This window comes from Chrysochloris asiatica, unplaced genomic scaffold (assembly GCF_000296735.1).
Source record: "Chrysochloris asiatica unplaced genomic scaffold, ChrAsi1.0 scaffold00040, whole genome shotgun sequence".
Lineage (NCBI taxonomy): Eukaryota > Metazoa > Chordata > Mammalia > Afrosoricida > Chrysochloridae > Chrysochloris > Chrysochloris asiatica.
This window is the reverse complement of record NW_006408558.1, coordinates 9,292,310-9,308,637: the sequence shown is the minus strand read 5'-3', so window position 1 is coordinate 9,308,637 and position 16,328 is coordinate 9,292,310. Positions and strand designations below refer to the sequence as shown.

Genomic DNA, 16,328 nt, shown 5'->3' with positions numbered 1-16,328 from the left:
CTGAAAGGACAATTTATTGCGATAAATGAGCACATCCAAAAAGAGGAAAAAACGAAAATTAACACATTAACACAGCATCTCCAACAATTAGAAACAGACCAGTAGAGGGAACCTACAGTCACCAAAAGAAAAGAAATAATAACGATAAGAGCAGAAATAAATGAGATGGAAAACAGAAAAAACTATACAGAAAGAATCAACAGGACAAGAAGCTGGTTCTTTGAAAGAATTAATAAAATTGACAAACCACTGGCAAAACTAACAAAAAAAGGAGGGGGAAGACACAAATAACTCGCATTAGAAACCACATGGGGGTGTCACAATGGAACCAAAGGAAATCAAAGAATAATAACTGAATACTATGAAGAGCTGTACTCCAACAAATTTGAAAACTTAGAAGAGACAGATATATTTCTAGAAAAACAAGACCATCTAAACTTACTCAGAGTGAAGTAGAAAGCTTGAACAGACCCATAACAAAAGAAGAAATGGATTAGGTCATAAAAAAAACTCCCAACCAAAAGAAGTCCAGGCCCAGATGGCTTCACAGGTGAGTTCTACCAAGCATTCCAGGGAAGAACTGCCACCAATTCTACTCAAATTATTCCAGATTACAGAAGAGGATGGAAAACTCTCTAATACTTTTTATGAAGCAAGCATAACCCTCATACCAAAACCAAAGAAGGACTTCACAAAGAAAGAAAACTATAGACCAATATCCCTCATGAACATAGGTGCAAAACAATTCCCAACAAAATCCTAGCCAGCAGAATCCAACAGCACATCAAAAAAAATAATACATTATGACCAAAGGGGTTTCATAAAAGGGATACAAGGAAAGAACTACATGATCATATTGATTGATGCATAAAAGGCATCTGACAAATTGAATATCCATGCCTGATAAAAACACTCAACAAAGTAGGAATTGAAGGGAAATTCCTCAACATAATTAAGAGCATATATACAAAACCAACAGCCTACGTCACTCTCAATGGGGAGAAACTGAAAGCCTTCCCTCTGCGAACAGAAACCAGACCAAGGATGCCCTTTGTCACCATTCCTATTCAATGTTGTTTTGGAAGTTTTAGCCAGAAAATCGGCAAAGAGGAAGTAAAACTCTATTTGCAGACAATATGATCCTATACATATAGAAAACCCCAAAGACTCAGTAAAAAAAAAAAAACCTGCTAGACCTCATTGGAAGATTCAGCAAAGTGGCAGGACACAAGATCAACATACAATACTTACCTGGTAGGGGAGATAACCTTAATCAAGGTCAACATACAAAAATCAGTTGCATTCCTCTATAGTAAAGACCACAGTGTTGAAAAGGACATTAGGCAAGCAATACCCTTTACAATAGCCTTACAAAGGATGAAATATTTAGGAATAAATGTAACCACAGAAACAAAGGACTTATACAAAGAAAATTACAAAACACTACTACAAGAAACCAAAAGAGACTTACAGAAGTAGAAGAACATACCATGTTCCTTGACAAGAAGACTCAACACTGTGAAAATGTCAGTACTTGTCAGAAAATGTCAGTAAATTGCCCAAAGCAATTTACACATATAATGCAATCCCAATTCAGATTCCAACAACATTCGTCAAAGAGATGGAAAAGACAATTACTAACATACGGAAAGGAAAGAGACCCAAGATAAGCAAAGCACTGCTTAAGAAGATAAGCAAAGCACTGCTTAAGAAGAACAAGGTTGGAGGCATCTCACTGCCCAATTTCAAAATTTACTACACGGCTACAATGATCAAAACAGCCTTGTACTGGTACAATGGAACAGAATCAAGAATCCAGAAATTAACCCATCCACATACAGCCAACTGATTTTCGATAAAGTGCCTAGGTATATTGCATGGGGAGGAGACAGTCTCTTTCACAGATGTTGCTGGCAGAACTGGAAAGCGATATGCAAAAGATTGAAACAAGACCTTTACCTCATGCCCTATACAAAACGAACTCAGCATGGATTAAAGGTCTAAATGAGAATCCCAAAATTATGAAGGTCATCAATGAAAAATAGGGAGCGCTAATTCAGGGCATATACAGACTATCAAACATTTTGAAAATTAGACAAAATAGATGAGCTGGACATACTAAAAATTAAAAACTTATGTGCATCAAAAGATTTCACCAAAAGAGTAAAAAGGGAACCCACAGAATGGGAAAAAATCTTTTGCAATGACACATCAGATAAGGGACTCATTTCTAAAATATATAGGCAACTACAGCACCTCTACAAGAAAAAGACAAATAACCCAATTAAAAAATGGGCACAGGACATGAACAGACACTTCACCAGAAGGAGGAGACCGGAGCAGCCAACAAACATATGAAGAAATGTTCACGATCAATAACCATTAGAGAGATGCAAATCAAAACAATGAGATACCATCTCACACCAGCAATAACAGGAAAGATCAAAAAAGTAGAGGACAATAAATGCTGGCGAGGATGCGGAAAGACTGGAATCCTCCTACATTGTTGGTCAGACTGCAAAATGGTCCAACCACTCTGGAAAGCAATATGGTGCTTCCTCAGAAAGTTGGAAATAGAAATACCTTATGACCCAGCAATTCCTCTACTTGGTATTTACCCACAAGAAACATGAGCCATAACACAAGTAGATATATGCACACCAATGTTCACACAAGTACTATTTACAATAGCAAAAAGATGGAGACAGCCAAAATGCCCATGAATTGAAAATGGACAAACTGGGGTACATACACACAACGGAAAACTATGCTACCTTGAAGAACAAGGAAGCTGCAAACCACAGCATAACAAGGATGAACCTTGAGGACATTATGCTAAGTGAAATTAGTCAGTCACAAAAGGAGAACTACTGCATAAGACCATTATTGTAGAAGACTAAGAAAAAGAACACACCCAAAAGGGGGGCGTAAAAAAACAAAACTATATATATATATATAATTGCTGATGCTGATGATGTATGAGATGAGAGAAGGGGAGGGAGGGGAAGATAGAGCACACGATAGGGAATAGACACAGGAAAGCTTGGTGGGGCGGGGGGGGCACTGGCAATACACAAGAAGGGGGAGGGGAAAAGAAGAACAAGGCTGATGGGAGAACAGTTAGGCAGGTTCCCATAGGCTAAGTGGGCCAGAGGTAAATGATAATGTATGCACAACCTTGGAATAACAGGGCTTGAGGATACAGGGATTGAGGCATGATTAAGGGTAAAAGAGGGGAATAACGTTAGGATGCTTGGCTGTCTTTTCAATCTTGGTTTCCCTTGCCTACCATTGTGAAATAAGACACTTGGGGGGCTGGGGGAAGAATAGCCAGAAACACCACAATAGAAAACATGTAAGCCCATATTCTGAGGAATACCTGAAAGGGGGCTAGAAATTGCCCAGACCCAAAATGGGGTGGTGGGGGGAGGCTATAATGGCAAGAAGTGACTGGCTTACAAACTTTTAAGAGGGCGCCTAGTTCCAGACGGGGCAGGGGTAGGCCGAACATCCACTGAATGATTTCCAATCTGTTGGGACCAGGCTGGCGAAAGGAAATGGGGATAGGTATCTTGTGGTGCAACAGTGAATAACTACCATCAGGGCTGACTATCATGAAGGTCAGAAATGTAGAGGCAGATTTTTTTTTTTTTTTTTTTTGCAAAAGGAGGGGAGTGATTGATTTTGCAGCCCAGAAGCGGAGGTCCCTGGGACCATTAAGTGAGAAGAGTGGAGAGTGTGACCATACCCAGAGAGGTAGTGAAGCCAGACACGGAGACAGAGATGATGACGTGGACTGATGGAGTGGCTGGGGACACGGGACTCATGGAAGGAGAGGAGCTGTTTGCTGACAGCCAGGAGGGTGGGCCTGTGGGGTGTATCCTCTGGTTATTTGATGATGCTTGGAGGGGATTTTAATCATTGTAATGTAATGAAATACAATAGGATGAATGTGAAGCTGAAGGGGGGCAGAGGTAAATAATGATGTATGCACACCTTTGGAACAACAGGGCTCTGGGATACAGGAATTGAGACATGGTCGGAATGGGGAAAAGGGGGAAATAATGTTAAGATGCTTGGCTGTCTTTTGAACTGAGGTTTCCCTGGCACGATGAAGAAGCTTCCTGCGACACTCTGCATTACATAAGACCATAGGGGGATTCCTAAACCACATCCAGAATCTTCTGAAGTGGGAAATTTCCACTTGGTAGGACAAGCAGTCCAGCCTGGAACGGCTAGAAGAACAGAAGATACTTCTTGGAAGAAAGACTGACAGGAAAAATATAAAACAATATAGGCAGACCAAATGACTACTACAAGAACAAGCAAGTTGCTCGCTCAGGAGACAGACATCAAGGCAAGTGGTCGGGTTCCCTCAGGGCAAACCTCCTTCAAAGACTAAGACTCAATGGGAATACAAGCTCTGATTGGTGACAACGTTCATCACTGATAAGGGGAAGCAAGAGAAAAACAGCAATGAAGCCGTGATCTAAGCCTTACAACTCAAAAGACTCATGTGAACCCAGCTGGAGACCTGGTTGGCCAGCAGTGTGGCAAGACCTGGGGACTCTTGGGCCCAAAGTCAGTGGCATAGCCACAGAGGACTAGAGTGGAGAGTGAAGCGTCCAGCTGATTAAGAAGAGGGGGCATATGCATAAGTACACCCACACTTGCAGATAATACCCACTTGACCTGGCTTCAATGACTGGATGATCAGAGCTCAACTAGAAGGAAGAAGAGGAAAAAAAGAGTACTCTGATACAATTTGATGAACTTGACCTAAACCTATGGATGCAGTAGCTCAAAAGAGGGAACACATCTTTACAGCAAGGATCATTCCCACCCCCTCCATACATATACAGAGTAGACAGGGATAGGCAACTTGGACATTGGCTACCCAAAATGGGGGTGTCTACAAAGGCAAGAAGTGACTGGCCTACAAGCTTTCAAGAGGGAGGCTAGAGCCAGGGGGCATGGAGGAAGATACAACCTCCACTGAGTAGTATCCAATCTGTCTAGGCGGGGCTGATGAAAGGCCACGCAGACAGGTCTTCTGTGATACAACAGTGAATAATCGTTATCAGGACTGACTGTGAGGGTTGGAAATGTAAAGGTAGATATTTTGTAGCAAAAGGTGGGGAGTGATTAACTTTGCAGTCTAAGAGTGGAGGTCCCTGGGACCATCAAGGGAGAGGAGCAGAGAGCGGAACCCTACCCAGAGAAGCAGTGATGCCAGAGATGGAGGCAGAGATGATGATGTGAAGAGATAGAGCAGCTGGAGACTTTGGACCTGAGAGGGAGAGGGGATGTGTGCTGACGACTGGGGGAGAGCTTGCAGAGTATACCCTCTGTTTGGCTGATGATGGATGGAAGGGACTGTAGCCATGGCAGGGAAGCGATATATAATAGGCTGAATGTAAAGCTAATGTTCTCCCACGTAAAACTAATACATAATTCACAATACAACATTAAAAATAAAAAAATAAAGACATTTCCATCTCATTTCACCAGACCCATTTAGACAAGATGATAGCTATTCAGTGGGTACTCTTTCTTCCCCCCACCCACACACACTCTTAAACTAAGCTCCCTCTTGAAACCTTGTAAGCCAGTCACTTTGTGCTTTTATTGCCCCCTCATTTTAGGTAGCCAATGCCTAAGTTGCCCGTCCCTATCTACCCTGTGTACAGCGCAGATAGCATTCGTAAGATTCAATAGTGAATAACTGTTATCATGACTAATGGCGACTGTCACAATAGTAAAGATAGAAGTGTTGTAACATAAAAAAGGGGAGTGATTAATCTTACAGTCCAGAAACAGAGGACCCTAAGACCATCAAGAGAGGAACGCATAAGTAGAATGCGGGACATTATCCAGAGAAGCAGCAGCACCAGAGATGGAGGAAGAGATGGGGGCATGGTGCGAGGGACTGGCTGAGGACTCTAGATTCATCAACTAAGAAGAGAAGGACTAAGAACTGGTGGTCAGGAGCAGACTTGCAGAATGTGCCCTTTGGAGATGTAAATTATTATATATGCCAGAGTGGGTTTTTTTGTTTGTTTGTTTTTTAAAAAGCTACAGTGGATAGAGAGAAATCCTGTCAACTGATGGTATATGTAGGGGATTATAACCAATGTAAAGAAACAAGTTATATGAATTGTTGAATGTGAAATTGATGATGTGCCCTGTAAAGTTTCACTCAATCCCCAATAAAAACCTCAATTTAAAAAAAAAAGACATTTCCATACACCAAGTATGGGTATGAAGTAATTACATAATGCAGAAAAAACTAGAAAATAGGAAAGTAGAAAAAACAGTAAGCTATAAACTTAGAGTTGATTTTAATGTCAGTTTAATCACACTTCAGTGATCAAACTTAAGTCATTAAATTCTTTGTGTTTCAGTTTCTACATCTGTGATAGAATTAATAAAACTGTCCACTCTGTACTGTATAGAATGTTTTAAGAGGTAGTAAGATAATAAATAAGCTGAAGTGTCAATTATAACCATTACTGGTACTGACAAGCACACAAATCATCTGAGACAGATTTCCAGATTTTAGCCCTAGAGAATGGTTTTGGGTGTGAGGAGTAGCAAAAAGTGAGCTATATAAATCAAGGTTTTTAATAAACACCCAGATGATTGTTTAAAAAAAAAAATGCTATAAGTGGGTCCAAAAACATTCCGTGCTTTAAAATACTGGGTCATTTAAGTGCAAGGTTAATGAAATGGCCCAGTGTGCTTGCTGCAGAGGACAAGAGGCAACTGTAAGTTACACTATATCCAAATCGCGGTCTTGTGGGAAGCATGATCATAGTTTCACTGTAACAGTTAACATTATACAGGGTACACTTAGTGGTAGGATCTGTGGTATGGGCTTCACGTTTAGTCTTTTCACACAACTTAGGAGGGTGCTGTCATTGTTATGTGCTGTGGATTCAGTTGCGACATACCGTGACCTTATGCACAACAGAACAAAACAATGCCTGGCCCTGAGCCATCCTCATCATTGCTGTTACAACTGATCCCATTGCTGCTGCCACTGTGCCAACCCATGTATCTTGTTGAGGGTCTTCCTCTTTTAGTTGACCCTCCACTTTTACCAAGAACGAATGATGTCCTTCCCCAGGGACTAATCCCTCTTGACAGCATGTCCAAAGTATGACACACGAAGTCTTGCTATCTGGCTTCTAAGGAGCATTCTGGGTGTACTTTTTTCAACACAGATTTGCTTGTTATTCTGGCAATCCATCATACTTTTAACACTCTTCTCCAATACCATAACTCACTTTCATCAACTCCTCTAAGCTCTTCCTTACTCATTGTCCAATTTTCACATAAATACGTTGTTGTTGTTAAGTGCCACAGAGTCGGTTCCAACCCACAGAAACCCTGTATAGGGTTTCCAAGGAGCTTGACTGACCAACCTTGCAGTTCAAATGACCTGAAGTCTAGCACTTGAACCCACAGCACAACAGGACTACTAAAATACTACGCCTTGGGTCAGGAGCACCTTAGGGTTTCCAAGGAGCTTGAATGGCCAACCTTGCAGTTCAAATGACCTGCAGTCCAGTGTTTGAACTCACAGCACCACACCAGCACTACTGAAATACTATGCCTTGGGTCAGGATCACCTTAGTCCTCAAACTGCTATCTTTGCTCTTAGACAATTTAAAGAGGACTTGTGCAAAATATTTACTTAATACAGTCCATCATGTGATGTCTTGACTGCTGATTTCTACATTCCATTGGGTAACCTCTCTTTGGAATGGTCACAAATATCTCTTCCAATTGGTTGATGAAGTAGCTGTCCTCCAAATTTCTTGGCACAAATGAGTGAGCACCTCCAATGCTGCAACAGTTTTTTAAATTTGTATTTAGTCAGTTCCTACAGCCTTGTTTCTCACCAATACCTTCAGTGCAGCTTGGACTTCTTCCTTCAGGAACATTGGTTCTTGATCATAAAAGTACCTTTGGAAATGGTTGAACATCAACCATTTCTCATTTGCACAGTGAATCTGTATATACCTTCCATCTTTTAATACTTTCTGCATCATTCAATGTTTTGCCCATAGAATCCTACAAGCATAGAATGCTACAAGTTAAGGCTTAAAATTTTTCATCAGTTCTTTCAGCTTGAGAAATGTGAAGCCTGTTCTCTTTAGGTTTTCTAACCCCAGGAGTCTACGCATTTCAATATAATGCTTGACTTTATCTTCTTGAGCTTCCCTTTGAAATTTTCTGTTCAGCTTTTTATCTCAAAGTACCAAAGTTTCAAAGTGTTTTCTGACATCTGACATTTCACTTTCTTCCTGTATGATGTTCTTGATGTTATCCCACAACTCTTTAGTGTCTAATACATCAAGTCTGTTCTTGAGATGCTCTCTTAAATTTAGGTGGCATGTGTTCATAGTCATATATTGGCTCTCATGGATTTTTAATTTTCTTCAGCTTTAGTCAAAACTTGCATATTAACAATTGATGATCTCTTTCAGTCAGCCCCCACACTTTGTTTTGGCTGATGATATGGAGCTTTTCCACAGTCTCTTCTCACAGATGTAGTCAATTTGATTCCTGTGTATTCTACCTGGTGAGGTCCATGTTGTTTAAAAAAGGTATTTGCAATAAATAAATCAGTGGTCTTTATGCATTCCATTTCATTTGTAACAACTTTCAATTTTCTTAGTCATACTTCCATGTTCCGGTTATTTATGTACACTAATTATTTATTGTACATTTATAGCTGTTTCTCATTTTGAGTTCTGCCCCAGCAGCAAATGAAGGTCCCAAAAGTGTTATTCCATTGGTTTCATCATGGTCAACTCTACTTTATAGAGGCATTCCTTATGCAGTCATATTTTGAGTGCCTTACAACCTGAGGGCCTTATCTGACAGTGTTCCACTACTATTCATAAAGTTTTCAAGTGGCTAAACATTTCTTCTTCCTAGTCTTGTTTTAATATGAAAAAAGCTCATCTGAAACCTGTCCACTGTGGGTAACCTGCTGGTATTTAAAATACTGGTAGCATGGCTTCTAGCATCATCGCAATGGGCAAGCCATCACCATAGGAAAAGCTAACTGACAAGTAGTAGACTTAAGAGGACTGTTGTTCTTAAATACCTTTGAGCCAGTTTTGACTCACAGGGACCCTGTGTAGGATATCCAAGGAGCAGCTGGTGAGTTTGAAACACCAACATAGTGGTTCAAATCGATCTTAGGGTGAGAAAACAGATTATCTTGCACAAAATCACAGGACTAGTAATTGGTTGTCTGAAAATTCAAACCTGAAGTTTGACAACAAAGCTTGTACACTTTATAAGTTATCATGTATTAGCCTCCATAAGAAACAAAAAGCTGACAAATGAAAAACACTTCCAATTTGAACCCGATCAGCATTCTCTCCTATATGGTCATATTCATAACCTGGTTAGATTTTAACAGCAATTGGTATCAAAAGCTAGGGCATGAAAATATATCATTCCTAACAAACACCCTCATCCAATTTACCTTCTGTGTTTGTGCCTGTTGGCTCAGGAGTGGCCCTCCCATCATTTACATTAGCGCTCTCCTCATCAGCATACAGAAGGCGATCATCCTCGTTATTTTCTGGCCAGTGTGGCAGCATTTCATTCCTATCTGAGCAGCTGCATACATCTTCATTCCTGTTGAAATATCTCTGCAGCCATCCAGGCACAATATTCTTGACAGATTCTGTAACTCTGCTAAGAATGCCCTGCTGAGAGTGAAAAACACATGTTTTAAAATTTTGCTTCCTAAAAAACAAACCTATTTACATAAAGTCGTGCATGCCAAGGAAAAAGTTCCCACAGAAGCTATTATATTAAAGACGACAGTACTGTTTATTCAACAGTTTAACTCACTTCTTTTGAGTTAATGCCGACAGAAATTCTGTAGATATTATAAAACTCCTACTGTCTCCCATATGCATACATCTATGAACCAAGACTCACCTCAAATGGCAGTATTTCGCTAATCCTTATAAAATCCTAAAAGGCCATCAAATAAGCAATATACCTTTGATTGAGTAGCAAAATAGTCACTAAAATGTATTCATCTCAAAGAAAAGGCATCTCATTTTGAGCCTAAAATGTATTAAGAACCATATGACAGTCTTCCCAGTTATTTCACATTTTAAGATAAAAATAATAAAAGTTTAGACAAATATAAATGAAATTAAAAGATAACTAATCCAACATAATAAACTCAAGATGTAATCTAGGTTCTTTTTAATAATGAAATTTCTCTTTATCAAATGTTATATGAAATCTGAGTAATTATATTATGGCAATTTTTAAGGAAAAAAGTAATGTAATATGATACCTAATATAATTATTTCCATTTATTGTAGCTTGCTATATATTGCTGCCAGGCATTGTTCTAAGCAATTTATATGTATAGGGAGGCTTCAGAAAGTTTGTAGAAAGATGGAAGTAAAAGATAATGTGATTTAAAAACAAATCTTGTAAAGCCCCCTCATATTATTTACATGAACTCTGACAATCACTTTATTAAGTTGGTTTGGATAAAAGCAATAAAGTAACTTGTCCAACTTAACAAACACAATTACTATGTATACCTGGGACAGAGTAAAAGCATGGGCTGTGGGGTTGGAGTGCTTTAGGGCCAAATTTGAGTGGTGGTGGTGGTGGTTATGTGCCACGGAGTCAGTTCCGACTCATAGCAACCCTGTATAGGGTTTCTGAGGCTGTAAATATTTACGGTAGCAGAAAGCCTCATCTTTCTCTCGTGGAACAGTTGGTAGTTTTGAACTGCTCCCTGAATTCTGGTAAGCTCCAGTTTTACTTGATAGGAAATATAATCAAGATCAAATGAAATGTGTACTTCCCAAATTACAAGTAAAACAGAAATAAACTGGAAAGCATTATTTCTAACTAGCAAAAAGCCTAGTGGAAACAAATTAAGGGTGAAGTCCCTAATTTTAGGTAAAAATTTTCTTTATAAAAAAGCATTAGCAGGATTTTAGACAAACAGTCACAGAAGGGAATGAATAACTTAGCAGGTATGTATGTACATACACACACACACAAGTTAAAGGCAGTACACCCCTATCTACATGGAAAGCAAACCCAAGACAAAGAGGCCTTGAAAAATCCAGCATAAGAAGAATCCTCTAATGACAGGGACCTAAGTAACAACATTTTAATATTTCTGCTACAGGCCCATGCACACACAGATAGGGCTTCAGTATTATTACTGTTGTTGTTAAGTGCTGTCGAGTAATAGTACACCGTATAGAGTTTCCAAAGTGCAGCTGGTGAGTCTGAACCGCCAACCTTGTGGTTCAAACCAACTTTGAGTTCCTGTGCATTATCCTACAGAACCACACCAGGACTCCTCAATATTATTAAGAGGCTGTAAATCTTTATGGAAGGAGCTCTGGTAGCACAGTGGTTACAAGTCGGGCAGCTAACCTCAAGGTCAACAGTTCGAAACTACCAGCTGTTCCGCAGGAAAAAGATGAGACTTTCTGCTCCTGTAAAGATTTATAGCCTCAGAAACCTTATGCAGGATCACTATGAGTCGGAATCAACTCCACAGTATACCACCATGACCACCAAATCTTTACGGGAGCAGAAAGTCTCCTCTTTCTCCCTCGGAGTGGCTGGTAGATCGAGTTGCTGACATTGTAGTTAACAGCCCAATATGTAAACCACTACGCTAAGAGAGCTCTTACAGGGTCACTAGGAGTTAGAACTGACAATGGCAGTACGTATGGTTTTTCAGTTTGGACACTAGTTCTAATGGTTCCCTGTACCACTGCAGCATCTGTACCAGTAACATCAACATCTCCTTAGGACCTAGCCCAGTCCTATGAAACTAAACACTCAAGAATCTGTTTAACAAGTCCTTTGAATCAGATCTATCAAATCAATCCAATTCAATTCTGTTTTAATTTGATACTAACTCCTTGGCTCATTAGTAGCTCTTCTTTCTCTGATCCTCTGCACCTGAACTGTTCAGAGATCAGAAACTGAAAGGGCACAGTCCTCCAATGTAACTTTTATATTTGCATCCAGGACCCAAAAAGAGATACACTATCCACTGTCTTCCCACAGGAAGGTGCAAACAGTTAAGTGCTATAAACTACTAGATTAAAGGATAACCGTTCGACATCTATCATCAATCAGAAGGCCAAGGAGTTTCCATGTCCAGAGCTTTTACTGAAGCCTCATTAATAGTAGGCAAGGTGACTGAATCACTGTCTCATGTGGTTAAACTTCTGGCCTTCCCCTGAGTTTGGGATGATACCAAATGGTGGGTCATTTGGGCCTGGTCAGATTCCTGCCCAAAAGTAACGTCATAAGCATTAACCATCAGATCCGGACAACACTGGCACCTGAATCACTGAGGAAATTGCTTACGTTTTTACAGCATCTCTCAGTAATCAAATACAAAGACCAAACTCTTTAGGTAAAGTTCATTATAAACCCTACAAGCCTTCCCAAGTGATTTTGATGCTAAAACCACTGCTGTAGCCAAAGCTTCAGTTGTGTAGAACACTATCCAGACAATAATTAAAATATAAAAACTCTAGATGAAATCAGAATTTAAACACTCTGACAGCTGTTATGAACTGAATTGGTAGTGAGTTACCAGTACAAGCTGGGCTGCAAACCGCAAGGTCAGCAGTTTGAAACAGGACAAAGATGTGACATTCTGCTCCTGTAAGATAAAACGATTTGCAGCCTCGGAAACACTCTACAGTTCACTGAGTAGGAACTTACTCCATGGCCCACAACCACACCAATTCTTACACTTGTGAAAGTGACCTTGTTTGAAATTAAAATTCTGAAGATGTTATCAGTTAAACTGAGGAAGCCTTACCAGAGTTGAGTACTGCCAAATCCTTTCTGAGTGATGTGTTTTAAATGAGAACAGAGAAGAGAAAGAGTCACACTGGGAGGAAGACAGATTCTAGGTGAAAATGCATGATAAAACTAAAGAACACCAAGAAACTCCTTGGGACACCAGAAACTAAAAGAGAAAAGTAAAGATCTTCCTCTAGAGCAGGGATAGGGTATATCCAGTCTGTGGGCAGTGAGTGTAAGGCCCTGCCAAGGAACTCTGGTATCAGAATAGAGTCAGCCTGCTAACCTCAAGGTCAGCAGTTCAAAACTACCAAATGTTGCCTGGGAGAAAGATAAGGCTTTCTAGTCCTTATCTTTTACAGACTCAGAAACTGACTCCAGGGCTTACAACCACCACCACCAAGTTCCAACCATCACAAGTCAGTTCTGACTCACAGCAACCCTGCGTAGGGTTTCCAAGGAACAGCTGGTGAGTTTGAATCCTTATCCTACAGTGTCACACCAGGACACTGTTGTTGTTGTTCAGTGTGATGCAGTCAGTTCCAACTCATAGTCACCCTATATAGCGTTTCCAAGGAACAGCTCGTGAGCTTGAACCGCCAACCTTTCGGTTCAAGCTGAACTTGCAGTTTGCAGTTCAGCACATTAACCTGCAGCGACACACTAGGACTCCCACCAAGACAATTGCTGTTAATATAGCAGGCTGATTTTTTTTTAGTTGATAATTTTGTATGGCCCGTAAAAATTATAAATTTTTTAAGAAAAAAGGTTTCCCCACCCTTGCTCTAGAGCCTTTTAAGAGAGCATGACCCAGCAATGCCTTGAATTCAGACAAAGCCTCTATAACTATGAGAGAATAAATTTCTGTGGTTTTAAACTACCCACTTTGTGGCTTACCACAGTCCTAGGAAATTATGATTGGACTGTGCTGAATACAGCGCAGCTCATGAAGTGATTTTCTGTTTTCCGTATGTCTTCGTTATCTAGTGCTGCTATAACAAATACCACAGTAGCTTTAAATTTTTTCAGTTTAGGAGCTCAAAGTCTGAATTCAAGGTACTGGCTCTCGAGGAAGCCCTTCTGCTCCTAGGCAATCCACATGCCTTGGCATCAATCTTTCTCAACCTCTGTTTGCTCCCTTGTTAATAATCTTTTATCAACTCTCAAAAGAAATTAACTCAATATACACCCTACACTGGAATCCTGGTGTGGCACAGTAGGATAAGCACTGGACTACAAGGTTAGTTTGAACAACAAAATCAGTGGTTCAAACTCACCAGCCACTGCTTGGAAACCCCTATACAGGATCACCATGGGTCAGAAGTGACCCATAGGCACTTAACACCATACACTAATCCTATCTCATTAACATAACGAAGACAACCCCATTTCCACAGGCTTGATGGTAGTGGTGGTATGCCTTCCAATGGCCCTATAAAAGAAACATCTTTCTCCCACAGGGCAGCTAGTAGATTCCAACTGCTGACCTTGCAGTTACCCACTACACTATCAGGGCACCTTAACCACAGTTACATCATCGTTAAGTGCAGCTGAGTGGGTTCCAACTCAAACCACCTGTACAAGGTGTTTTCCAAGGAGCATCTGGTAGGTTTCTACCACCAATCTTGCAGTTAGTAGTCTAATAGTTATCCTACAGTGTCAAACCACCTGTACAGGGTGTTTTCCAAGGAGCATCTAGTAGGTTTCTACCACCAACCTTGCAGTTAGTAGTCTAATAGTTACCCTACAGTGCCACACCAAGACTCCATATGTGTCATTGTTGTTAAGTGCTGTCAAGTCAATTCCAAACCCACAGCAGCAACCCTGTATAGAGTTTCCAAGGAGCAGCTGGTGAGCTTGAACCACCAACCTTGCAGTTCAAACAACTTTGCAGTCTGATGCATTAACCCAGAGCACAATACCAGGACTCCATATATAGGTTACATAATTCAATCCAAAATACCATATTTCACAACTTTAGCCATGGTTTTCACCTTTGTTGTTGTTAGGTGCCATCGAGTTGGTACCGACTCACAACAACCCTATGTACAACAGAACAAACATTGACTAGTCCTCGGACAACCTCACAATCATTGCCACGCTTGAGCCCATCACATTAAAACACCGTGTTTCACAACTTTGGCCATGGTTTTCACCTTTAGTATTATCTAATACTTTTCTTCATATACATTCACTTTTCTTATAAACTTAACTTTCCCCCCACAATCAAGTCTATAAAATCACAGATTTACTGTTGTGCCAGTCTCCACTTGCATTTCCTCACCCCATTCTTGGTAGGATGTTCCTATGGTATGCACCACCAAATTGGCTTCTTATGGGATTTGGCTCAAGAGATACTGACAGAGACTAGAGGATGGCAAGAGGGTTTTCTTCCTGTGCTGCCTCTCCCAGTTTAAGTGTCCCATCTCTAAAACACCTCCAGGCAGGTGCCCTTACCCACTCCAGTTACTATCTCTTCCTTTTATCGCTCCACTCATAGGGACATAGGAACTCTTGCTATTGCTAGTCTCAGAGCATCATGCTATCTCTATTTGTTCCCTTAACCACCACCTATAACAAAGGTAGATCCTTTGTTAAAGATACTTCATTTGAACCACCTGGTGTGAACTATGTGCTACTGGGGTCCTAACTAGTAACAATGCTGGCTAAAAAAAATTTCTTTCCTAATTAACATGAAAATTTAATAGTCTCTGTATCCATTAGACTAGTCCTGGCATGGTGCTGTAAGATAAAGCACTGGACTGCAAGGTCGGTTTGTACCACAAGGTCGGCAGTTCAAATTCATCAGCAGCTCCTCAGAAACCCTATGGAGCGTCACTGTGAGTCAGGACCGACTCAACGGCACTAACATATACCAATTTACTTATTTATCAACAATGAAAGACATCACACATGGATAAGAGCCATATTACTCAAAAGTTTTAACTACCATTTGTTCTGTAAAAACACAAGAAAAGAGGCTTTAATCTTGTAGATATGTTAGAATCTGTACTAACTCATGCAGTCCTGGTATGGCACTGTGAGTTACACGTGCCAGACTGCAAAGCCATTTGAACTACAAGGTCGGTGGTTCAAGCTCACCTGAGGCTCCTCGGAAACCCTATACAGGGTCGCTATGTGTTGAAACCACTCGACAGCACTTAACAACAACAGTACTAACTTATGGAGGTAGAGGTAGGCACTGCTATTCTTCATGCAGCTTACTCAATCTATTTATCACATAGACAAAATAAAGACATTTTCTTTTCATCAATTATTATAAAGTAGGTATTTATAAAAACTGGCATAATGGTATGATATGATTGCTATAAGCAAAGACCTGGAAGAAAGTGAGGAATAAATCATGCAAATTTCTCAATGGAGCAGTAAGGCAGAGGGAATAGAAACAAACATGACATGTCTTTGGCATATATACACTGTTGTTCAAGTTTCTGGTAGCCTTACTGCAAAAAATG

General features: G+C 40.3%; 1 protein-coding gene across 2 annotated transcripts in view; it reads right to left on the bottom strand.

The window, feature by feature from the left end:
* Nucleotides 1-16,328, bottom strand: part of NUP153 (nucleoporin 153kDa) — a 95,470-nt gene that overhangs the window by 66,755 nt on the left and 12,387 nt on the right. For both annotated transcript variants that reach the window (XM_006860798.1, XM_006860797.1), the window contains exon 2: nucleotides 9,509-9,734. In XM_006860798.1, coding sequence (XP_006860860.1) covers nucleotides 9,509-9,734 — 226 coding nt within the window. The remainder of the gene's footprint in view (nucleotides 1-9,508; nucleotides 9,735-16,328) is intronic.